Raw genomic sequence first — 25,894 nt, forward strand, 5'->3', positions numbered from 1 at the left:
TACACACACAATTTCTTTTGTGAAGAGGTGTTCTGCAGTGCTGGTCTATAAGATTTTTCTTTGTGCTCGAAATCTATAAAAAAACTGAAAACAAATAATTATTTATGTAAGAAATACCTATTATTGACATTGAATAACATACAAATAATATTTTTTTATTTAGTTCTCTTAGACTTTAGTGCAAGAACTGAACATATATTTTAAAACACTTACTGCTTAGCCCCAAGATTTGCAAAAACACCATCTCCATCTAGAACCAACTCTGAGTAGAGCCGAATCCACGATGATAGTTTGGAAGACATTTTTTTAATTATTCGTAATATCACTGCTCTGTCGCCAAGTTCGTAGACGAATGATGAATTAATTTGGAAATCAAAGAATTAAATACTTACAAATTCATTCTAGGTTTTCCATCTCTTCCAACCCCTCGTTAAATACATCCGCAGAACTATCTATATTTACAATATCCGGCTTATAGGGGCGGTTAAGTAAAGAATTCCAGTAATACGCCTAACTGGGGGTATCCATAAATGAAGTCTTGGAAAAACCCATCCGCATAACTAGTAAAGGTCGGTGCTTACTTACCTGCATACTGCTAATAACCACCTGCATTAAAATTAATATTTTCACCAATTACCAATTAAACATTTTAAAATATGCAAAAATATGCATTTTGCATATTATCCGAGCCTTAGTTATCAACATTTTAGAATGTCATCCGCAAGAACTAGGTAATATTAAAACGTTGGCTCAAGAATTCAGTTGTAAAGTCATTTTAGACAAGCAGGAGTATACTTTGAGTCATATATACCTATATATATTTATTTAACGAGAATTTAAAATGATCTCACTAACTCCTACACAATCTTATAATCGCCAACCAAATATAATATAAAACATATTCCAAAAACTATCCTGCATTTCGTAACCATAGTCAAAAATATCAGTCAAAACACCAAGGTTTCCTAAGTTTGTAACGTCGTAATTAATAAATATCGTCTTCAGCATTTCCATATGTTGCTTTGAGAACACCACACCACTGTTAACAAAATTACAAAAAAATTTACACATTAAGATCAATTTACTCTTTTTAACGAAAATTTCTTCATCGCCTAATTGTTCATTCAAAATGTTTTCAAAGGGGATCTAAAAGGAAAATTTATTTTTATAAAATATGTATATGCTACTATTGTGTTTAAATTATTACCTGTATTATTATAAAAGCAGTGGCGTATAACAACGCACGGAACCACGTTCTCAACCTCATTGGTAATTACAACATGAATTCACGTTAAACGAGATATCTCGACACCTACACACTTACCAAAATCAGAAACAATGAATAAAGGTTCAATCAAAAACAATAATGCTCACACATACTCTTTTTATCTGGTGACCGTAAATTACAAAATCAAATACACTTATACAAAGAAATTTTACAATTAGGTACGTATTGTTTTAAGAATATTATTTAAAAGATCTATACTTTCTAAATGCAAAGGGTTATTTTTATCTAATTGCTGTGATAAATTCAACACACTACTGTTAAACATTTTTAGTTCTGCTGTGTTCCCTTGTAACCATATCCTTGGTAATATCAGGCTTATTAAACTGACTTTAGATACCGCATCAGTAAGCAAACAAAATTTAATTGCGCTGAGTAAGTATCGATTCAGCAACGAGTTCAACGCCAGCTCTTTCAGAGTATTGTCATTAAGAACTCCTTGCCAGCTTGTAATATTTTTTAATAATTTTAAACCACTAGCAAACTGCCTTTGGAAAAATGGCGATTTACTCTCGATTAATTTAGGTGTTAGCGGAATGAAAACATCATGTTCCAGAGCGCACTTCATTTTGTGTAAAATTGCATTAAACAAGTTGCTTAAAGCCTTACTTGCTGGTCCAAGAGTCGGGAATTTCCGAACGTAACGAGTAATTATTCCGACAAGTTTCAGCGTCTGCGAACTAGATAAAGGATCCCAACACCTATCCACCAACTGCGTCAATTTTGGAATAATGATTTTTTCAACGATCGTGGGCAACAGATTTATATCTGGGTCTTGCGCCAACGTAGTTTCCGTCTCATCGTCATGCAACCCGTACAACGCTAATGTTCGATACCATTCCAATCGTTCAATATCGACAGAATCGTTCAAAGGATCCCAGAATATTAAATCCAACCTCACTAACGGACTCACTACTTTGGGTAGACAGAGTGTGGCATATGCTTCATTATACGCCGCGATATCTGTTTCCCGCCACTCTTCAAACTTGATTAAAATATTTGCCACCGAAGAATAATCCTCGACGACGTCTTCAAACACAACTTGTATTTCAGACTCCAGCTGTTCGCGTTCTTTATCGAAATTCAGTACGTCTTGCTGTGAGATTTCATCATCGCTTGACATTCCCTCAACATGTTTGGGCTGTCCACCGATTTCTCTCGCTCTTCTCCTTCTCGTTCTCCTCCCTTCCCTTTCAGCGGCTCTTCGAATCTTCTCTTCATCCTCTGGTCCTTTCATCACACCTGTTTTATTTGTTGCCTCTTCAGCCTGATCACGCACATCTTGTCTTCTCCTTTCAATCAACCATTCCGATCGTTTTGCTAAATGATCCATCGCGCGTTGTTCTAAAGTTGCTATTACGCTTACTTTCTCATCAAGACATTCTACTAAATCAGTAATATAGCCCCGAAGTTCTTGATAAAATTTAAAACGTTCAGCGGCAACAGGAGCCTTTGTTTTTAATTCGTTTAACTCCAGAGTAATTTGTTCAATGTCTTGTTGCGTTTGTTGCAATTTTTTGATGTTGTTTTCACGTGATGTGCACACACTTTCGTAGTGCTCACGCAATTTATCGGCGATCATTTGTGGAGTTCGGGGAATACCTGGATCGATAGCTTGAGCAGGTATGGTAACAATTGGTTGTGGTGTTTCTGATTGAAATTCATTAAACACAAGATCGCTTGGCAAAGCTGCAGAAGCCCCTGAAAAAGAACATGATTTTACTTATAGGAATACTCGTTTCTAAATAGCAACATCGATAGCAAAAGCCAAAATTTTAGACTAGACATTTTTCGGTAATTTGTAGAACCATTTTCAACTGAGAAATTAATTTTAGTTGGCTATTTAAAAAAATTACTCTAGCCATATACCACGTGAGCAGTAAAAAACTCGATTAAAAACAGCCACGGGTTTTGAACATTTGTCTTTGATAGATTTTCATCTGAACAAATAACTGTCAATTTGAAAGTTTGAATTGGAAATGCAACGATCAAAGACAAATCTTCAAAAATCCATGGCTAGCTTAGATCATTTTTTAAATTACTCTCTAGTTATCCTGCCGTTCAGGATGTTTTTAGACAAAAACAGGCCATGTAAATCCAGTAATTTGGTTGGCAACCAATTTCGTATATGAAAAGATCCCTAATGAAAAATGAAATTTATCATATTAGGTAATAAGTTATTTTTGTAATATTAGAAAATCGGACAAAAACTTTAACACTGTTGCGAGTAATTTCCCACTTTGTATTTTCCATTCTAATAGGGGCGGCTTGTCCTATTAGGCAGGTGAGGCAATGCCTCAGGAATGGGTTTGCGTTGTATTATTATTTTTATTATTTCTCGGCGATACATTTCTGCCCAATATTTTTTTTTTCTAATGCCTATTTTAAAAATAAATGTAAAATATTTTTGTTATTCTTATCTTGGTGGGTGGATATTAGCTGTTTGGAAGAATCTAGAAGAAACTGAAAGAGTCTGCAGGAATCTGAAATGATCTGGAAAAATTTGAAAGAAATCTGAAAAAATCAGAAAAAATCTGAGAGAATTTAAGGGAATGTGAGAGAATATAAGAGATTCCGAAAGAATCTCGAAGAATCTAGCAAAATGTAAAAGAATCTAGAAAATCTGGAAGAATTTGGAAGAGTCTGAAGAAATCTGAAAGGATTTGTAAGAATCCCAAACAATCTGAATAGAACTGAAAAATTTTAAAGAATCTTGAGGATTTATATTCAAAAGGAAGAGTCGTAAAGAAAAAAGAATCTGGAGGAATTTGAGGGAATCTGGAAGCATCTGAACGAGTTTGCACGAATCTGAACCGATGTGAAAAAATTTGAAAGGATCTGGAAGGATCTGACGATTTGAAAGGTGAAAAATTCTTGACTCTGAGAGAATCGGAAAAATCTTAAGGAATCTGAAAGACTCTGGGAGAATCTCAGAGAATGTGAGTAAATCGAGAGAATTTGAGCGAATTTTGAGTAATTTCGAGAATTCAGAAAAATCTAAGAGAATCTAAAAAAAAAACTGGAAGAATCTGCAGGAATCTGAAACAATCTGAATAGAACTGAAAAATTTGAAAGATCTTGAGGATTCCTGACGGTGTCTTTGAAAGAATTTGAAAAAATTCGAAAGAATCTGAAACAATCCGGACGCATCGAAAAGCATCCGGAACAATCCGAAGAATAAAGAAAAAAATCGAAAGAATTTGAAAGAAAAAATCAGAAAGCAAATGACAGAATCTGAAATGATTTGGAAAAATTTTAAAGAATCTGAGAAAATCAGAAAAAATCTGAGAGAATTTAAGGGAATGTGAGAGAATCTGAGAGATTCGGAAAGGATTTCGAAGAATCTAGGAAAATCTAAAAGAATCTAGAAAATCTGCAAGAATTTGGAAGAGTCTGCAGGGATTTGAAAGGATTTGTAAGGACCTCAACCAATCTGAACCGAACTGAAAAATTTTAAAGAATCTTGAGGATTTATTATTAGAAGGAAGAGTCGTAAAGAAAAGGAAAGAATCTGTAGGAATTTGACGGAATCTGTACGAATGTGATCGTGTTTGCAGGAATCTGAAGCGATGTGAAAAAATTTGAAAGGATCTGGAAGGTGAAAAATTCTTCAGTATCTGATAGAATCGGAAAAATCTGAAGGAATCTGAAAGACTCTGGGAGAATCTAAGAGAATGTGAGAAGACAGAGAATCTGAGGGAATCTACGAGAATGTGAGAGATCCGTAATGAATCTGAAAGAATCTGAAGGAACTTGTGAGAATTTGGGTGAATTTTGAGGAATTTCGAGAATTTAGAAAAATTTAGGAGAAGAAAAGAAGAAAATATAATAAACCCCGCCCACCCACCCCGCCTCTATTTCAGTGATTGCTTTTATTTGCTCCGAATGAAAGGTGGATCTTATACTGAACAGAAATAAAATAGGTAGAATAATGAGAATTGTCCGGGTGGGAGGGGCTAGTACCTGTTAAGATAAGACTGATTTGGTAAATGACATATTCTCTAAGAACAACAAGTGTGGGTAGGTGGGGCTGGTACTTGCTGAAGATCAGACTGTGGCAAATAACAGTCTCTATGAAAATAGAGGACGGGTGGGTGGGGCTAGTATTTGCTAGGTTAAGACTAATTTTGGCAAATGACATAGGCTGTATATATTCCTAATACATTTCGCAATTACAATTCATCACGTTTAAATTGTTTTACATTATGTAATTGCATATGTAATGTACATATTTGATATTTTTAATGACAATTTGTTGAATTGTAGACTTAAGAATGAAATAGATTATTACAATCAGTTCTAAATAAAAAATAAAATTTTGTCAAATAATATAATATTAGATTCTATTATATATTTCTCTTCTAGATTCTATTATATTCTAATAATAAAATCTAGGATTATATTATTTGACAAAATTTTATTTTTCTGAATTTTAATTTTTTTTTTAAACTACTTTACCGTCGGCTTTTACACTTAAATAATAATTAAATAAATTGTGTGAAGCAGACACAATGAGGTATGTACAATTGTAAACGCCGGCCCTCTTATCCGGGCCAATGAAGTGATTTACTAAGGTGGAGCTTTTACAAGTGGGAGGAGCATCAGTAATTTTGCTTTTAAATATGGTTCTCATGTTGGTATGCTTATTGAACACCAGCTTAATGCTTTGTAGATACTTTGTTTAACAATTTATCTATTTTCTCACCAAGGGTTTAACAGATTTGCCTAAGATTCTAATAAGGTAATAACATTGTCAATGTTGTCATTAATTAACAATAGTAAGAGTCGTTACTAGAATGAAAAGGGGGTGGGTGGGTGGGGCTATTGCTTTCTTATAAAAGACTTCGTGGGAAAATTTAGACTTCGCCATGTCCACCCACCCATTCTCTCATTTTTTTTCATGTGAAATAAGAAATAAATCTTAAGTGAAAATTTTGAAAGAATCTTGAGGATTCTTGACGGTGTCTTTGAAAGAATTTGAAAGAATCTGAAACAATCCGGACGCACTGAAAAGCATCCGGAACAATACGAAAGAATAAAAAAAATCGAAAGAATCTGAAAAAGAGAATCAGAAAGAAAATGAGAGAATCTGAAAGGATCTGGAGGAATTTGAGGGAATCTGAGAGAATTTGAGAGAAATTGGGAGATTCGAAAGAATTTGAAGGAATCTCAGGTAACTTGTGAGAATCTAGAAAAATAAAAAAAAAAAACTGGAAAAAATCTTGAACAGGCGATCTGAAACGATTTGTAAGGATTTGAAAAATTGTGAGGAACTCTCAGGAGATTCTGATAGATTTTCTGCCATAGAAAAATTACACATTTTTGACGTGCTTAATGTTCCTAAAATTTCGCACCCCCCCCCCCCCCCCATGAATCAACAGACAAAAGGTAAACTGTATGTTTTTACAGCTGTTGATCTTTTGACAAGTTACGCTTTACTATTTTATTCCCTTTCGATTATTTCATTACAAAAATTTGAAACCGTCCTCTGATTCTGACCCTGAATCAGATTCACCTAGTGAAATAATGAAAGGAGAAATGTCTTTATACGAAAAATTTCATCAGCCAAAAGCGTGTCTGTTATAAAGTATACATTTTTTTCATTGTATTACCAAATTAGTCTTTGCAGATCTTTTCTAAATACATACATAATTTGAAAAAGTCTCAGTGGGTTTTCGTTTGCCAGAAGATAAAGTTTTCAAATTTTCGTCTTTATTGACGGCAATAATTTTCTCTGCAGTTGCGCTACTCACCTACAATTTCTTTTTAATTGTCTAATATTTAAAAGCTTCTCGTCATTAGTTACGCTTGAGTTGGGGAATATCTTTTTCAATTGCAGATAGCGCGTTTTTATTGAAATATTTTGTTGCAACAAAACAATTTTCGGCATTTTAAATTTTAATGATACAAAGGAAAGTTGCAACTTGATAATATGATTTCTAAATAAAAGTACATATATGTGGCAAATCAGCCTTAAGTGCACGTCAGTATCACGCACTGATAGACAAACAGTTTTGTCACTGAATCAGTTTATCCAACGTGAAGAAAAAATTTCATGGCTAACTTTCGTCTAAAAAAATTCTGAATGGTTCATAATACAATCCACTTTTTATCTTTTTTAATGTAAAAGCTAATAGTATGTATGTCATGAACTTAACTATTTCTTAAACATTTTAGTTATAATCGGCAATATACCGTAGCTATTAAAAATATTTCCTTTTGAACAAAGGATTAATCATATTTATCGTCTATAAATATATATAATGGACTCAATAATTAGCGGTAATTGATATATTTTGCTTCAAAATTATTATTTTTAACTCTACTGTAGTTAATTAGTTCATATTAGGAATCACACTTGTCACCTTAGCTATTCCTCAATATTTATAAGAGCCATTCAAAAAAGAAAAAACCGAATTATTTATAGCGATATTTCATGCTTCTATATTTATTTTTTATTTTTTGAAGTATGTATTATAAGTAGTTATGATAACAGAGAGCGTGGTAGTATAATTACATGACAGAATATTATACAGCGACAAATCGTACCTGTGACTCCTTTCCTAATTTGTTGATGTTCCCACTCATCAATTTCCTGATCGGACTCCTGTGCTGCCAAAAATTGCTCCCGTCGCCTTTCCTGATCCCGTAATGCTAAGTTTACATCCATATCAATTCTCTCATCGTCACTTCCATCATTTTCGTCTTCACGCATTAATCTTCCCTTATCCTCAGGCTCATCCTCCTCCAGTGGGATACAATCTCCCATTTCTCGCGCCCGTTGTCTCCGTTTTCTTGCAGCATGAATCATTGCCGCATCTGGAATTGCTCCAGATTCTAAAACTTTCTTAAAATTGTCTGGTTTTGAAAATTTGTGTGTTGTGGGTTCTTCATCTTCTGATGAAAGATCATCTTTGCCAGCACAAAGTGCATCTCGACCGCTCAATATCAACGGTTGTGTAGTTTTATGGTTCACTACCAACACTAAATCGTCGGTGACGATTTCTGTCTTTCCCTTAGGCTTGGTGGCATCTTTTTCCGGCTTGATCTCTTTCTTTTTTTGACGTTCTTTTTCAAACATCTTCATTACTTTTTTACTATGTGAGGACTTCTTAACTTGGAAAACTTCGCCTTCTTCTTCCGTTTCGAAGCTAAGTAGTGGTTGTTTTTGTTTGTGCTTTGTTTTGCCTTCTTTCTTTTTGTGTTCGCGATCAGTGCAGGGTTGTTCATCAACTTCCATCGGTTCATTGTCTTCTTCATCGTCGTTTTCGGTGAAGACACGACGCTGGATTGTCTTTTTCGGTTTTCGAAAGAGAGACATGACGAATGAGATGCACAAGTGGCTGACCTATGTAATTACTATTTATTTTTTTATTTTCAAAACGTAGCAGACTGTTAAATCACAAGTGATCTAAGGTTATGTTTACTGGTTGTCATTTGTCACTTACAGGGTCACTTCTGTCATTCTTCTGTAACCGTGGAGGATTGTAGGGGAGACTGGACAAAAGTAGGAATGGTAAACGCACAGAACAGGGTACACGATTATAATAACAGACCGTATATTTTTTAGTACAAAAAAAAACATGATCAGAAATGGCTGAGTCTGTTGGCAATCCTGGATTTTTAATTGAAATTAGCGTCGTCTTCGTTGATTCACTATTAAAGTCTCTCCAATTGGTTACAATCGTCCGACTTGTCAAAAGGGAAAATATCAAAAGATGTCACCCCCTTCGGGAGTTACAGGAACCTGTAATTAATCCGTTTTGTCGCGCGCCAAAACAGTTTGTGCTTGAATTGATATTATAGTGAATCAACGAAGACGACGGAAATTAGTATTATGATGTTTTCTATAGTTTCCGGTTGTCAGCTGTTAAGATTGACAGATTGTTGACATTTTTAATTTGCAAAATCTGTCGCACAAGTACTTCCGTTATGCCAACGTATTTACGTAAATTTTTCTTGCATTTGCAAGAAAAATTTACATACATTTTTGTTTAAAAATTACTGCCAACAGACTCAGTCATTTCTGATCACGCGGTATCAAGATCGCGGTATATTGGTAGAATGGACGTGAAATATAAACACAATCGCGTCCAGAAAATCTTGGACGTCAATATCATTCCACTGTTACAAGGTGTAAAACATCTTTGGTATAGTAGCCTGCATAGATATTGTAGCCGTCCATAGAGTCGAAATTTGCGATTAAAAATAAAATAAAACCGGCTCAAACGGAGCCGACGACGGCTTGCAAGTTCTGTCACTACGGCACGCGTCGGATCACACAGGGGTGTATTTAAGGCTATTTGCACAAAATCTTAGGGTCACTGTAATCTTACTATTTTCTATCTACGACAAACGATTTGTCACACAGCTACGAAACCGATGATCTAGAGAAAGATGGAAGTTTGAAAATTTATTTCAACAAGTGTAATAACCGTTTGGTGCAACACAATTGGTTCAAGCAAACTAAAATATGACAGGAAACAAACAGTCCACGTGGACTAGTTTATAGGCGTGTTTGCTGCTAAGATGACTAGGTTTTTCGCTCCACCTGCCTCCACAACTTGTGTACCGTGAACAGAGCTTCGATTTTACTGACGAGATCCAGCTCAGAAATTAAACAGATTATATCATAACGGAAAAAATGACATTTAATATTAAATACGTCTCTGTGCAACGTGTGCCAGAGTGATGTCAGACTTTGCAAGCCACCGTCGGCTCCGTTTGAACCGGTTTTATTTTATTTTTATTCGCAAATTTCGACTCTATGGACGGCTACAATATCTATGCAGGCTATTACATGGCTATTATACTGTAAACTAAATTGCGTCATTGCAGTGGAAGTAGGCAACCAATATTACGTCATAATACAGATCCCATTTTGTTGAGCAATGATTCCAAAGTATTTTTGTAGTTAGGATGAAGTTAACGAAAACGTTGGGTTTTTTTTGCAGATCACAAGTTATTTAACACTGTTTTTTTATATTTTTGAAAATATTTTACATCAAACAAGTTGACATTTTTAATTTTTTTTTAATGAAGGACCCTAAGCTGCATACTTCCACTGTACTCTGTTCTGTGACTATACTGAAGTATATTTTCTAAAACTAAACAGGAACTAAGCAGATATTTACCATACCTACTGTGATACCTATCTTAGAATTGTTTATTATGAAAGTCATGCGAACATATAAGAAATAGTTTGAGAACTTCTGATATGAAATAGGGACGTAATAGGGACTTTTTTTTATAAAAAGTACTAGATTTAAGATTTGTAAGGTTAATTTATAAAATAATAATAAAATTATTTAGAGAATTAATTATATGCACAAGATGCGTATATCAACGCAGAGAATTAGAATATTTCAATGCATCAAGCATCAACCCAAAAGACATCCTTAGTAGATTTGACATTGTTAATATGACGGAAGGTGTTTAGGTTAGGGGTTACGTAGTGATTGTTTACTTCAAGTATGTTTGAGGTTAGAACATAAAAAACAGCCTTTTTAGTGGACAGGAACTGAATAAATGAGGTTGAAATTGTTCAATTAACAACAGTGCACTCTCAAAGTTGGTTGTCTAACCAATAACGTGTTTAATGCTGAAACGGGACAAGGTTGTTGTCCTTCACCTTTGATCGTTCTCTATGCAAAAGAAGTGGGGCCGTGTTGATACTGTCGATGTGATAGGATGTACGATGCCAGGTGTTTTGTCCCTCGGCCGTAGTCAAATGCCGACAGTCGCAGTTAGTTTACCAGAGGAATTTTTACTCTAAATTTGTACTACGTTATTTCTGTTTTTTTTTTTCAATTAAGGTTAATGCACTACAATGGCTAGCGGCACCACGAAATCAAAAAGAGAACTTTCTGGGGCTGCAAAGGGCTATTTAATAGCCTACAACGTTATTGAAACAATTGGGTAAGTTTTAAACATTTTTCAAAGTTGCTGTGTTGGTGTTTGCACAGAAAGTTCCATCAACACATCATAAAAACTGAATATGCGAAATAATTATATTATATGTAGCATACGTAACTATAAGAATTTAATAATTATAATTATCAGCTTTGTCTTTATTTAATTAAAATTAAAAGAGCATTCATGACGGCACAACCCATTTTTTTATAGAACAATAGGAGTAGATTTTTCACCGTCGCCCGTCGTTACGTACTCATTATTAACATACGTATTGATTAAAACCATTCATGTAGGTATAACGTTTACTATTCATTGTATATCATGAATATATATAGCGTCGTTTCAATTCTTAAACACATAATTCGAAGTAATAAAACACAAAATTGAGTTACCTTTATTATAATAGTAGGTATTCTGAATTTATGTGAGATTGAAAATCTGTTATTGGTTCGAAAAGGTATCATCGTATCCTCCAGTAAATTATGTGTTAGGTATGTACAACACAATTTAATTTTTAATTTCAAATCATCATGAAGGTGGGGCATAGAACGTAATAATAAAAAGCATTTACTTTAAATTGGTTTTCCAAAAACGGGATTTGTTGGACTGGTACTTCAGGAGCGACGGGTATTCTGTTGAAATAAACTTCGACCGATTTTTTTAATGTGAGAGCGTTCGATAAAATTAAATTTGGTGTTAGAGAACTCCTATTTTTTAATGTCTTCATCCAAAGTTTGTCAAGTGCAGAAGTATGTACAATGTGACATCTTTGCTGCCGAATTTATGTAATAAACACATAATATAAGTCTTTGTGGACGAGCCGTTTTAGGTTTATATTGTTACGAAATAAACCCAAACCCCGGCGCCGTCCCGGTACGACGCCTATGGGTTCTAGTATGTACGGCGATGATGACTCATCGGCCAGGCAGCGTTCGCTAACGAAAAGCCTGGAAGCAGAAGTCGCGATGGGCAAGCCAGAAAAACCTCGAAGCGGTGTTCTCGATCCATCGAGAGGAACGTATAGATTTAAATAGAGGCCACCGTCGGGATCGATTATTATTCAGTTAACGAATCGAGTTGAACGAAGGCGGAGTACAGTCAAGTTGCGCCGGAATTATTTTGTACATAGTCGCTGGGTAATCAGTCGTGTAAATTCGAGTTATTAAGAAATAAATTGTTGAATTTTACCCACGCCGATTTTAAAACACCCGTTCATCGCAACAATAGTTTAAATACGATAGAGCGAACGAGGTAAATGGGCGAATCCAGAAAGTGTAGTTATGTCCGAATTACATATTACGTACACCAAGGTTTGAGTTCGATTGTGAGGAAGAAATTTTTTTACAAAAAAGTTGTATGTATGTACACAGCGTCTTTTTTTTAACGCTGCGCTGGTCAAACAGATTTACTTGCACATCAAATAACGGGTGACCAAAAAGTTTTCAGATTAGAGTTAGTCATGGAAATAGTTCTCATGTCTTTGATTAAACTATCAATGTCAAAAAATCAAAATTTTGAATTACAAATGTTATACATATAAATAAAACTCAAATTCGTAAGCAAAGTTCGTAACCATAACAACAAAAACAGCACACACTGAAACCATCACAATTTTCGACACCAAAATTTCTCTTGGTGTAATAATCTACCCTTGTTTTGGAATATTTACATATATTACGCACAATGCCATAACACGCTAATAAAACTACTGCCATATGATCCAAAAAAAGTCCTCCAGTAGTCCATGAAATTTAGAAAAAGGAAGGCGTTGGTGTTGCCAATTGCATTTTTTTGACGTAAAATTTCAAAGCTTGGTATATAGACGTCTTTTTTTCGATCATAATGATACTTATACCTAAGCATTTATGTATCGAAATGTTACAAAAAATTCACACTGAATGGAAAATACATTTTCTCGTAAATATTCATTACTTTTATATCAACAATTCGTTTGCGAGCGACCGAGACCGATAAAAGTTTATGAGGTCTCTATGCTGAGTAATAACGGCGCCGTCACTTCAAATGGTTTTTTGTAACATAAAGGTTTATTCTCTAATCAAAATTTAACATAAATAAACATACAACATATCGGATGTTTATAGGACAGAGTCTAATCTCAGTTAAAATGACAAAGTAATTGAACTTAAACCTTTATATCTTCCATATCCATAAAAAAATTGGTCCAAAGTTGTTTCGACAGAACGTCCCTCGCACTGAAAGTACAATCCAGCGTTTTCGAGTTGAGTTTTTCTTTACTCAATTTTGTGATGCCGTCATCAACATTTTTGCCAGAACACGTATATCAACTTGGATTAATGCAGTGTGATACTAAAAATAACAGTATTGTATTTCCAAAATTAGAATTGGAAAATAGAGTGAGCGGTTCCTGATTTAATCAATAAAATAAATTGACTCATTCATTAATTTTTTGAGCCACCTGTTTTAAGCAAATTTAAAAAATATGAATGCAATGATAAATCAACGTAAAAACTCACCATATTTTGCACATTTTGGGCGTAGAATTTATTCGACAAAATTTTGAGATGACCTCATCATTTTTTTGGGAGGAATAAACAGATATTTTTTGATTAACAATTTACCATGATTACAATAACTTTTGCAAGATTTCAAGGTATTCAGTTTTACAATTCTTGATTTATTCAGTAAAATAAATTGACTGATTTATTAATTTTTTTGAGTCACCCTGTATAGGCACATCAAAAAAATGTTATGAATGCCATGATAAGTTACAAGTATAGACTAATCATATTTTGCGCATTTTAGGCTGGACTTATTCGGCAAAATTTTGATCAAAAATCCTTATGATACTTTAAAACATCTCCAAGATTTCAAAGCATTCGGTTTTACGGTTCCTGATTATTAAATCAATAAATTAATCAAAATAAATCCACGCATTCATTAATTTGTTTGAGTCATCTGTATAAGCAAATTCAAAAAATATAAAAATATAACTCAGTTGTTATATTATTTTGAGAAAAATCCAAAAACAGCAAATCGATTTTTAAGAGGTCACATTTTGTTGTCGTTTAAAAAAATTCATTGAAATTCTGTCATACTTAAAATCTAAAATGAGACTTGTGACAGTGATGTACTGTTTAAATATGTTACGCGCAGTGTTTTATGGTTCTAATGACCGTTAACTGTAACAGTATTTACCTTTTTTAACTGTTAAAACTGTTAATTTTTCACAAGTGAAAAAGAATTTTGAGTGTATTTTTACGAATTAATTATAATTACACTAATTAATTAGCTTTAATTTTATAAGGTGTTTAAAATTGATTTTATGCAATGGGAGTCTAGATTCAAGCTACGGGAATTATTTACTGACACTCCCAAATGTTTATTTCCTTTAATTCTTAGCCAGATTCTGGTTTAGTTTGTCAACCGTTGCCGTGTAAAATTTTGGAAAGGAGGCTGCCGGAAATGCCGCGTGCAAGTAGGTTAACTCAACAAGGTCAAGTCTGACATCAAAATGGCTCTCAAAATTAAAATTAACCTGTTTTTGGATTTCCCTCAAAATAAAACAAGAAATGTGTTATTTAGGTGCTCCTTTTCATTGAAATGGCCTGTAGACAATTTCTGATATCCTGAAAACGTCCTTGTTTTAAAAAAACAGATTTGCGCCGAAGAAATAAAGCTTCCAGTCAAGCTAAAAGCAATGACGTTTACAGAATTTCAATATCACTGTAAAGAAAATCCCTATTGAATTATAGTCTCATTTTCTCCAAACTTGTTACATTCGCACGAGTATCTTCTAGTACTACTGACTGGATATTTTGAGTGTTATAGTTGCTAACTAACACATAACATTTCTTTGTTTCAGGTGGAGTTACCTGCTGTATCTGTTAATTAGCTTTCACTTGTCTTCCTCAGATGGGAGATCTCTTTACGAAATAATAAAATGGCCACTGATTATTTTTCAAAACGCAGCTGTTTTAGAAGTGGTACATGCTGTGACACGTATAGTTCCATCGAATCCTGTTATTACCGGTATGCAAGTTGCATCAAGAGTTATGGTAGTGTGCGGAGTGATACTATTAACACAAGCCGCCCGTGACAGTATAGGTTTACATCTAGCCCTTGGAGCCTGGGCGATAACTGAAGTTATACGATATGGAAACTATGTACTTAATCTTATTGGAGGTGTACCATACATTGTGACATGGCTTAGGTAATACATATAACAAAATTTTGTAAAAAAAAGTTATGTATTAGGTAGCTACACATTTACATCCACATTCAGTGCAATAAGCAAAATTAACGTATTATTATAGAATCGAGTGATTGTAAACAATGGTTGATTTGCACTTTAACACGTAATAAAAACCAAAAAATTCTTTTCAATTATGCTCGAATCTTTGTTATTCAAGGTTATAAACACAGTCTACATGTTAGCAAACAGTATACAATAGATTCAGTAATTTCAAAATGAATGGTATTTGTCGAAAACGATGAAACAGATCAGTTTTTATTTCTGTACATAGTTAGTAAATTGAAAGTGTCTATTATTTACAGTAAGATCACTGACAAAATGTTTAATTTATCTTGAAACCTGAATGCTTGAGATATGGAAATTAAAAACGTGCACCACATTCAATTCATAACCAGAACTGTAACTGTGTTAGTGGCGATATTTATTATGTTGTACAATATTTGCCAGTAAAAAAATTAAGTACAAAATACCTGAGGGAAGTTATATGTACTAACATTTTCGCTTCTATTATAAATCATTTAAATTAATGTTGTGTTTTGTAATGTCACATATATCACATTCGTTTTTAACCAGTCATTATATGACGACGAAATACTAAAAACAATAACAAATTAATTGCTATTGTTTACAGGTATACAACATTCATTATACTTTATCCAATAGGCGTTACTGGAGAATTGTTATGCATTTATGCTGCCCAAAAAGAAGTTGCTAAAACCAAACTGCTTACCATAGAAATGCCAAATACAGTAAATTTTATTTTTAACTATCAATTTATCCTTATAGGTGTGATGTTGCTCTACATTCCACGTAAGGCTTTCGATTTAAGGGCATTTTTTTATGTGCTTATTATGATTTATTGTTTCAGTTTTCCCACAACTGTATTTGCATATGTGGACTTTGCGAAGAAAAGTCCTTGGTGGTGGCTCACAACCGAAAAAAGTGAAGTAACTAGTTGTTTGCCATTTACTATTTAAATATATCATTGAAGAGGTTTACAATCTTAGGTTAGTAAAGAAAATACAACTTGATACACGTGACACCAATTTGTTGTTCATGCAATTTTTAGTTCATATCAGTTTTATTCCATGTGGTGTTATTGCCCACTGAGTTTTAATGTGCAATAATATTGAAATATAAAACATTGTAACTTTTTTTTGGTTAAAATAAAAAAAATCTCAGAAACTTGCAGGTACATAAACAATTATATAATATAAAAATCAGCTTAAGTTCAAAGTTAGGTTTCATACTCGTTCGGGAATAGCGTTTGCTTTACGGTAGTTTAAAAGTTTAACATTAATGAAAAGAACATGTTGTATTTTGTGGGTTATTTATATGTAGTATTTTGAACAAGGTTTTCATTAAAAAGTTGTTACTTAAGATATTTTGTTTTATTTCATAAAAACACTTACACTAACTGTTTAATGCCCTTTGGATTTTTCTTGAATGTCTACTCCGGGATTCAATTAAAGCCTTTTCCAGTTCTTGAGTTATGTGCAACAAATTGTTGACATCTGTTTGTAACAGCAAATGTTCTTTTTCATATCCACTTCCATCATCTTTCATAGTTTTTAGACTCAAGTCTAAGGTCATTAACGGGACCACTTGATGCAGCAAAGCTCTAGAAGAAACCTACATTTTTAATGTATATATGTGTGCAGTAGTCAGTGTTCGTTTACCAACCTGTACTTCAAATCTCCATTCTAAATCATCATAATGTGGTTCACTAACACTGAGCTTTGTAATAATTCGTGCAACTTCTGTTTTTTTCGATTCATAAAATTTATGAAGAATAGTTTGTTGTTCTGAAGAAAAGCCAAGGGTTAAAATTGAGTCTCTAAAATCAGCTTCACTCAACTACAATTTACATTATATAGTGATTAACATCTTAAACTTTTGTTACTAGTTAACCTTATATTTACAGCTAAGTAGGAGAAGATTAACAAGTCCATATATGCAATTTTGAACAGCATCTAGATCTACGGATAACTTTTCAGCAGCTGTCGTATACAGTTTTAAGTTTGGTCCATTTTGAAGAAAGTCGATGGCCAGTTTACAGAAATCAATTAAAACTACAATTACATTTATTCAACGGAGACCTATTAAAAGTAATTTATACCGACCTTGCACGGACTGAGTAGTCAACAAATTTAAATGTTCCTTATGGTCATTTCTCAAAGATATTAACATTGTGTATGCACTGTATGCGTTTCAAAATTTGTATGAAAACATAACCTACATTAAATGACAGTTGACAAATGTAAAAAACAGACAGTCAATCAGGGTTGCTTCTACCAACATAAATGCGCCTTGTATTGAAAAGATTCTAAAAATATATAATGAACTAAAACCGATGTTCAGAATTCATTCGAAAGTACTTGTTTTATTATTATTATACCGTAAAAAAACAGGACAGTAAAGTTTGCTCGTCTAGGAAATTTGTGGACAGTTTGATGTCTAAGTTTGAATCAAAAGTTCGCGCTGAAAAAAACAGTGGCGCGAAATCGTATTTGGATAATTTGAATTTGAAAAATCAATTAAGAAAATCGTTAAACATGGGCAACTATTATGTGTAACTTTAGATTTTTACTGGTAGTTTGGTAACCCCTTTAGGGAATTTGTGGATAGTAATCTAGTATTAACGAAGTTGGTAGTAAAGCAGGCTTGTTTGGTTGAGACAAAGACTTCAAATATATACATACATATTTAAAGTCTCTGGGGTGAGATCAGTGATATGTCATATGCATATACCTAGATGTTGAAAAGTATCCGCCATAATGATCCCGACCAGGCGCCATATGCAAGTTTCAAGGTTACTTAACATTTTTAGGCAACCAGTGATACAAATGTGTACTGCGTGTTTTCAACCGCAAGAGTATTTCTATGTCGCGCTTTTAAACAATTGCTGTTCTTGTTCTCTTTTATTTAAAAATTCGTCTTCATCATATCAATAAAATTTTCACTATTGATTTAATTGGTCCTAGTATCTCAGAGCAGTTGACCAAAGTCATACTAAATACCAATAAAATATTTAGTTTTGATGTTGATCAACAAGGTAAAAATCTGTATTTTTCATTTAATTTAATTGACTGATGATTATGATACAAACCAATTTTTTAATAATGAGGGTAGTAAGTAGTAAGATTTTTATATGAAGCTGTGATATGATGTTATTAATTTACATAATTAATATATCTTTTGTTTTAGATATCTGTATTATATAAACTGTATTAAGTGCCAAGTAAATAGAACATTACCTGTATAATTTGTTAAATTATAAATAAGTTCTGCATGCTTTCTGTGGACAATTGTTGAACAAATGGTTTCGCCTAAAGTGTTTTCAAAGTGGATACTAGTGTCCAATGTTTGTTTCAGCTTAATTTTATATCTCTAGCACTTTCATGCATAATGTCAGAACCCTTTATTTTCGTAAAGTCTTGTCCTAGTTACTCCTCAATGTAATCCAGAAAATTCAACTTTTCAGGCAAAACTTAATAATATATGATTTATTAAGCATACCGTCAGTTGTAAAAAGGATTACTTATGCAATAAACCAAACGTTAATTCACAATTACAATATTCATTTTTAATTGCGTTGTTGAAAAATTCAGTAATAGTAGTACAATACTCCAGTAATTTTGGGTGATCAAAAAAACAAGGTAAACACATGTTTTTCTGAGTGGTAAATATTGTTGAATTACAATTTATAATAAATAACAATTCCACTGGCGATTATAAAGACGCAATTAAGCAGTTACTAACTATAAGATTCAATGTAAACTTAAAAAATTGAATATATCTCAATAGTTTTATTAGATTTAGATTACAGACTACCCCCGGTTTTAGATGTATTGTGGTTTGCGTTTTGCGGCTCCAATTTGGCGCCCTGGTCGGGCACACATTTTGTACCCCCAGTTCCATCTTCATATAGGTATTATATAATATTAATAACTAATTATAACATATCACTGGTTGAGATCCGTCACTTGTAGGGGTCCTGAAATGAGATAGTCTTCACCACATCACAGAACTTCAATATCACCACATCTTCACCTTATGCTTTCACTGCATGGTTCAAAACTCGCCGCCAGAGGTCGCAATAAAGAGATATCTGTAAACTGATTGGCGCAGATTTTCAAAATTTTAAAATTTGTTTACACCCCCTCCCTTTCCACCCTTTGTAAACACTTTCACCCCAAATGAATCACTCTTTGGTCACTTGTTTTTGTCTGGTGTAGGTGTAACCACGCGGTAAGCATTAAATTTGTCTACGTTATGTTTACTTTGATTTGGTAGGTAGTTTTATAAAATAACAACCCTGTTTTCCGCACAAGTGTAATTGATTATTAACGTCTTCAGTCTTCTAATTAGAAATGTGTAATTTTTGACCATGTTGTAAACACGTGGTGTAAATTTGTTGATTGTAAATTCACCCTTTATGTTAGGATTTTTAACCGTTGCAGTTTCTAACACAGTTTAACAGTCATGAAAATTGTTATTTTATTCCATGCCATCTCTCATAAATTTTAAATCATATTTTTTTTTGTATGACAGTGAAGAAATAAGCCACTTTATTCAGGCGAAGTAGGTAATATTAATGACTAAGGGGATGGATGATTTTTTTCTAACTTAAATAACTATTATTTAAATTGGACAGATTCTCCTTTGGAAATTTTAAAACAGTAATTGGCAGTATTTACGATTTAATTTTAAGCACATACTCGTATTCTCTTTGAAAATTAGCAGTGAAGTAAATGTGGGGGTAGATTCGAAGGGGGAAAGTGGATTTTATGCCGATTTTTTGTTATGTTACGTGTTCTATGACTTCCATTTTGGAATGTTTATACGCTTTTAAAGCGACGTGCGTATCGAACAACATTTTATATTTAGACCATATTTAACTGTGTTTTATGAATGTATGTGATGGGAGAATTCGATTCACGACGTAGTCTTAATTCATTAATTTTGTTTTTTTAAATTCGGATGGCGAGAGCGGAGCTCGGCGCCAGTCCAGAGTGATACTTTTCCTTGCATTCATATCATTGTTTATTCGCAATTAGCTGTACTCGTTCCACGTTTCTTTAGTTGTTGACTTAAATCGTGTTCTGATTCTTCGGACTGCCAAAAAAACCAAAATGTGTCAATACGCCACCATAATAATGTGTGCATTGCTATCCATTCACTTTAGATAAAATGTGCAAACTAAAAAATTGTATACATTTAACAAGCTGTGTTCATGTAATCGAAATTTGTAATTTTGCATTTGAAAAGAACGAGTAAATCTGATAACTGAACAAATATAGCCTTTTAAAAGAGATTGATAAAATTAAAATTATTCACACCATATTTTTGCGTCGTGAATTCAAGGGCACTCTTCCACCTTTGCGGCCCATCACGTACATTAGAACGCATTCCGCCATTCCAAAACACAACGTAGGGTCCTGTCTTGTTGCCGATCAGTCCAAGGCCAATTTTTAAATTTTCACAGGTTTTCACAAAATTTTGCATCCATAATGAGAACTGGAAGGGAATCATAATTTTTAACCTGACGTGTGAAATAATACTTTTTTTCAAATACAAAATCATACGGTTTACATATACCACCAACTTCATGACTACGGTTCTGTGATCTAAATTAAAGCTTTATTTCCTCTTCAATCATTTTTTCAAAAATTTACCTCTTTTTTTGGTATCACCATTCATCAGTGTTCTACTGAAGTAATAAAACATTGTATACGAAAACAACTAAATGCGAAAACATTATATCAGACAGCACTTTCAAGTTTTGAGGACCTTCCAGCTTTTGTACTTAATTGCAATTTCTCAACGAATCGGTGTTAAGCAATAAAGTATAACTTTGATATTATATGTTCCAGGTCGTAGTTAAGTGTATAGAAGAAAATGACATCGCCGACAATAGTGCCAAAAAAATGCTTGCGTTTACGATCATGTAAGTATAAAAAGAATTTCACTATTACATATTTCTCTAAATAAGACGATCTCTAAGCTAACATTCTATTATGCAGTTCGCTGTCAGTCAGTTTTATTTCACCCTACCTCCTTTTATGCTTTACATTCTTTTTAGTTTACTTCATAACTACGTTGTAAATAAATAGTTGTGGCATTGTGGAAAATATTTATTCATAACAACCTCCTAAATCATTAAATTTGCTACATACTTTTAATTTGTGACTGATTGTTATTTACGATGAATTTACGTTTACCGTTTTCAACGCTTCCAATAAAAATAATAATAAATTAGAAAACAAGGACACCCACAGATTTCTTTATTATTCCTTATCGCACAGGAAGTAGGAAAACAAATAAAATAAAATACACATAGAAATTATACTTTTATTTTAATATATATAGATATATTTCAAAACTCCAATAATGTACAAAAAATATCTGTGTAATTAAATAATGTTTTTGTCTGTCAATTTGTTCATTTCTTTTAATTTAGTGGCGGGGTGTAATTGACAATAATCAAGTATGAATGCTATTACTAATAAGGTCTAGGAACGTTCCTAGCAACAGTAACATGGCTTGGATGCCTATCACAATGTCCAACAAAACGAGCTCTCCAAATAACGTATTTTAAATTATGTATAAAATATTAACAGTTACTATTTGTTATTATTTTTAAAATCCATTTTATCTTTTTCTGTTTTTTGGTAATGCGTAGCTTGAACACTCACTGAAAGGAAGACAACACTAAACACATCCAAAATAATAACTAATAACAGGATAGGTGCCCCGGCTTTCGTCAGCCGATGCTCCAATTACGTAATCATAATCAAAATTTAAAACAAGTCCAATAATAAAATATAATTATGTATAATTGTTATTTATATATAATATGTATATATAAATATAAACAAAGTCCTCCTATTTATTTACAATTGCACTCAAGCCCTCTGCGCCTTCCCTCGCTCCGCACTACCCTAACGAAACGAACAAGCAACGTAGTAATGCACTTGATACAGCTAACCTGTCTAAATTACAGCCTGCGGTACAGAACCGATGAGGTACCTAGTAGTATATATCTCTATTATGTACACGCGGTGGTCACTCGGACAGCAGCTTCTGCAGCAGCGACGACTTGTTATTGTGATCACCTGGCCGCGCCTCCTCCATAGAACTCTGGAACAAGAAATCATCAGCATCGATGTTGTCGTCTGCATTTTAAATATCGAGGGCGAACAGAGAAAAGCACCACCGTAATACCCTCTAGTAATATAATTAGACTGGATACAAAAATTAGGTATTTACAGTCTCAAAAACGACTTATCTCAAAAGATCCACTTTAAAAAGGAGTTGTCTTTTATTTTTAACTTTTTTTGTATACATAAAGGTCATATGTAATATTAATTTGTTCACAAATATATTTAAAAAAAGATTAGTGTTATTATTTTTTGTAACTTTTTTTCGAAAACGCGAACTCAGTCTTGTAGCAAAATGACGTAATGCTAACTCACTTAATTAAATTAAAATTAATAAAGTTAATTATAATACAGTCCTACAGTTTATGACCACACTTAAGGTTTTCAGTAAAAATCAGAAACAGTAGGTTTTTCTTGTCGCCCAATGATTAACTTTGCTTCTTCTTCCGAAGAAAATATATTGAACACTAATACTTCTGTCAGATGTTTCTCAGTCCCTATACAAGATTTCAGTATAATATATAACTTTTTTGTATACAATTGTCAAAAAAGTAACCTTTTCACGTCAAGATTTTTCTAACTGTAACTCTTTAAATGCGACTCCCTTTTCTGTGTTGCTCAAAGTAACGTTAAAAATGTATTGTGGTCAAATCCAATACATTGTGTACATTTTTTACGTTTCTTGAAAAATGAAACAGTTTGTTAAGACTTTTATTTTATTCAAAATGAAACATGACGAATCACATGACAAGACACAATGAGGAAACATCGCCAAAGAAAAACCACAAAACTTTAGGTGGTTTTTCTTCATGTTTAAATTATTATCTATTTAAAAATGTTATTTTACCTATTGATATTTGGACCTACAGCATTCTTTTTACATTATCTTATTGTTGTTTTAATTTTAATCTATGAAAATGCCCGATTTATGAATTACTGTTTACAACACTTTAAAAAGCACTATCAAAATATGCACAGCTAATTATTTATTCACGTATTTAACGCTTTTTTAAATATTCTTTTTATTAACTTGTTAATGTAACAGATTTTGTAACACACACACCTACGCATGATTTTGAACCTTTTGAGATAAACAATTTAAGGACTCTTGTTAACCGTTCACAGTAAACAACCTCATCAGTTTTTCTGTGTACGCCCAAATAAAGAGGACGCTATTCAACATGCCAACAGGTTAGTAACAGAGCAAGCGGGACAAGCGTGTATAAGGAAGGTTTGTGGCTTGCTTGGCTTACCCTGGAGGTCGCTGGCTGCGGAGACATTGAGCCCATATCTGAACCCATCGCACCCCAAAGTTTCGGGCTATCACTCGCACCTGCACGCAACAATGATGTCATTGTACGCACTCCCTGCAGGAGTACCTTTACCATCTTGGACACCTAGGCTAGTTTCATTTGTTTGTTTTTGGTGTCGAAAGTGGCGCGGGTGCTCTCTGCCCCTTATATATGTTTAGTAAAAACAAAAACACACATGGAGGGGGAGTATATAATACAGGGAAATGGTATATCACAAAAATCACACGTCACTGATTAAAATGTATGCAAGAACACCACCTCCCTGTATGTCTCATACAAGGATGTTAACGTCCTCGATACGGCTGTACAATGCCATTAACATAAAAAAAGCAAAAAACAACAACAAATGTTATGTTTAAAGAGTCATTTTATCACAGAGTCTAAAACGTCACATTTGGATTTGATCTTGATAAAACACCCCCTTGATGTCGTAAGTTGAAAGCAGCATTAATCCGTGGTGTTTTATCAATGAGACTGTTAAACACGTTTTATCAAATATTTTTTGTACTGTAAGTTTTTAGTTTTTAATTTACATATACACAGGTATTAAAAGAAGTAAACTGAGTGGTTAGAGTTATGGTTGGTTAGTTTAGCAAATGAAACATGATTTTTGCGAAAAATGTTGGTTTTGTGTTGGAATGGATTCGCAATAACTAAGAGTTTTAAGAAATTTAGAAAAAATGCAGTTATTTTTTGTTACCGTTTTTATCCTCCTCAGATGAACTTTTGACTCTTGTTTTTGCAGAAATTATTTCCTAGAAATATTAGCATGATTTGTTTTGGTCTTCAGTGCCGTTATAGAACGCTGTAATGTTTATTCGTATTATTTATTTTTAAAGACATTTTAAAATTGAAAATAATGCCATTACAAAGTTCTATATTAACTTTTTTATTCATCGATTTATTTTATTTACTATTTCCGACAAATTAAAAGTACTATATTAAAATTTGTCGTTAGTTAGGTGCAAATAATGTACGGAAATCGACATGCAACATATTATTACCAGAAGGTTGAATGTCCACTAGTGTATCCAAAAGCGAAAACTTATAATCAACTAATCTCAGTCATTTGTAAAGTACAAAAGATTATCAGATTTTTTGTTTCAGTGAACAATTTGTCAAGCAACAAGCACGACTAAAAAAACAAAGTTGATAATATTGATTATTCTAAATCCAAGTATTATGTATTGACGACATACTAATAGAGAAATGAATTACGATAAAATACCTATCTGATATTCAGATATATTTATACTGGCTGGTCCACGAGTAATAAAGAGCCTGAATAAATTTGAATTGGATATTATTATAATAATTATACTGGAACATTAATAAACATAATATAGTAAGCTTAACACTTGTCAGAAGTTTATTATTAAACATCGAACATACTTTTGACAAGTGTTAAGCTTACTACGTTCCAATTGTAATTATAACAATATCCAAGATAGTGGTGAAAGTGTATTTTGGGTTGCGTTTCAAATTTATTCAAGCTCTTTATTACTCGTGTACCACCTTGTGTTTGAGAATTTCTTTCCCTAGGTATTGACAAATAATGAGAAAAACTTAGAAAGGTGAAATATTTAAGAAGTATTGTTATAAACGACAGCCATAGCGACAATTCGCATCTCTGAACTATCGTTACCCTCAAGCATTTAATTCAATAGTACTAATGGTTTTTAGGAAAAAAAATAATAACAAACAGTACAATTTTCAGCAGACTATGCAGGCTGTTATTGAAAGGTACGTACAACAAAATTGACAGTTATTCGAGAAGTCTAAGAAGCTTGAAAAACTTATTTTGTGTCATCAAAATTATAAGGTGAAAATTAACCCTTATCCAAACTTTTTAGACGCTACTGAAGAATAAATAGGTAAAATTAATTTATTTTAGTAAATCCTAGCATCTGTAACAATAAAACTTCTGTCAAGATTAAATGTTGCTATAGAAACGAAAGATGATCTTTTTATCAGAGGCGTACAA

The 25,894-nt window shown here is 33.1% G+C and overlaps 4 protein-coding genes across 18 annotated transcripts in view; 1 reads left to right on the forward strand and 3 right to left on the reverse strand.

Moving 5' to 3' along the window:
- Positions 1-1,367: 1,367 nt before the first annotated feature.
- Positions 1,368-8,749, reverse strand: LOC135122621 (PAX3- and PAX7-binding protein 1-like). Its single transcript, XM_064046910.1, has 2 exons — positions 7,835-8,749; positions 1,368-2,986 (listed from the first exon to the last, which is right to left on the reverse strand). Exons 1-2 carry the CDS (start codon positions 8,604-8,606, stop codon positions 1,443-1,445), a joined length of 2,316 nt encoding a protein of 771 aa, XP_063902980.1. The 5' UTR covers positions 8,607-8,749; the 3' UTR covers positions 1,368-1,442.
- Positions 8,750-10,581: 1,832 nt separating this feature from the next.
- On the forward strand, positions 10,582-16,814 carry LOC135122623 (very-long-chain (3R)-3-hydroxyacyl-CoA dehydratase hpo-8). The gene is made up of 4 exons (XM_064046911.1): positions 10,582-11,203; positions 15,045-15,392; positions 16,066-16,244; positions 16,303-16,814. Exons 1-4 carry the CDS (start codon positions 11,115-11,117, stop codon positions 16,383-16,385), a joined length of 699 nt encoding a protein of 232 aa, XP_063902981.1. The 5' UTR covers positions 10,582-11,114; the 3' UTR covers positions 16,386-16,814.
- LOC135122624 (COMM domain-containing protein 2) lies at positions 13,140-17,698 on the reverse strand. 2 transcript variants are annotated; one of them, XM_064046913.1, is made up of 5 exons: positions 17,558-17,698; positions 17,346-17,506; positions 17,118-17,291; positions 16,847-17,066; positions 13,140-13,528 (listed from the first exon to the last, which is right to left on the reverse strand). In XM_064046913.1, the coding sequence occupies exons 1-4, from the start codon at positions 17,622-17,624 to the stop codon at positions 16,848-16,850; spliced, it is 621 nt and encodes a 206-aa protein (XP_063902983.1). In that variant the 5' UTR covers positions 17,625-17,698; the 3' UTR covers positions 13,140-13,528; position 16,847. The 2 variants fall into 2 exon arrangements, with proteins under 2 accessions (XP_063902983.1, XP_063902982.1); XM_064046912.1 differs by lacking the exon at positions 13,140-13,528 and having other exon boundaries at positions 16,731-17,066.
- Positions 17,699-21,774: 4,076 nt separating this feature from the next.
- Positions 21,775-25,894, reverse strand: part of LOC135122628 (nuclear receptor coactivator 1) — a 167,097-nt gene continuing 162,977 nt past the window's right edge. For 11 of the 14 annotated variants that reach the window (XM_064046926.1, XM_064046929.1, XM_064046927.1 and 8 more), the window contains 2 exons: positions 23,851-23,930; positions 21,775-22,577 (listed from right to left, as the gene is read on the reverse strand). In XM_064046926.1, the coding sequence (XP_063902996.1) occupies positions 22,503-22,577; positions 23,851-23,930 (155 nt within the window). In that variant the 3' untranslated portion in view covers positions 21,775-22,502. The remainder of the gene's footprint in view (positions 22,578-23,850; positions 23,931-25,894) is intronic. The other 3 variants (XM_064046934.1, XM_064046933.1, XM_064046930.1) reach the window with 1 other exon arrangement.

The sequence above is a fragment of the Zophobas morio genome, unplaced genomic scaffold (genome assembly GCF_036711695.1).
Source record: "Zophobas morio isolate AGI-343-1 ecotype UQ-CSIRO unplaced genomic scaffold, CSIRO_AGI_Zmor_V1 ptg000005l, whole genome shotgun sequence".
NCBI lineage: Eukaryota > Metazoa > Arthropoda > Insecta > Coleoptera > Tenebrionidae > Zophobas > Zophobas morio.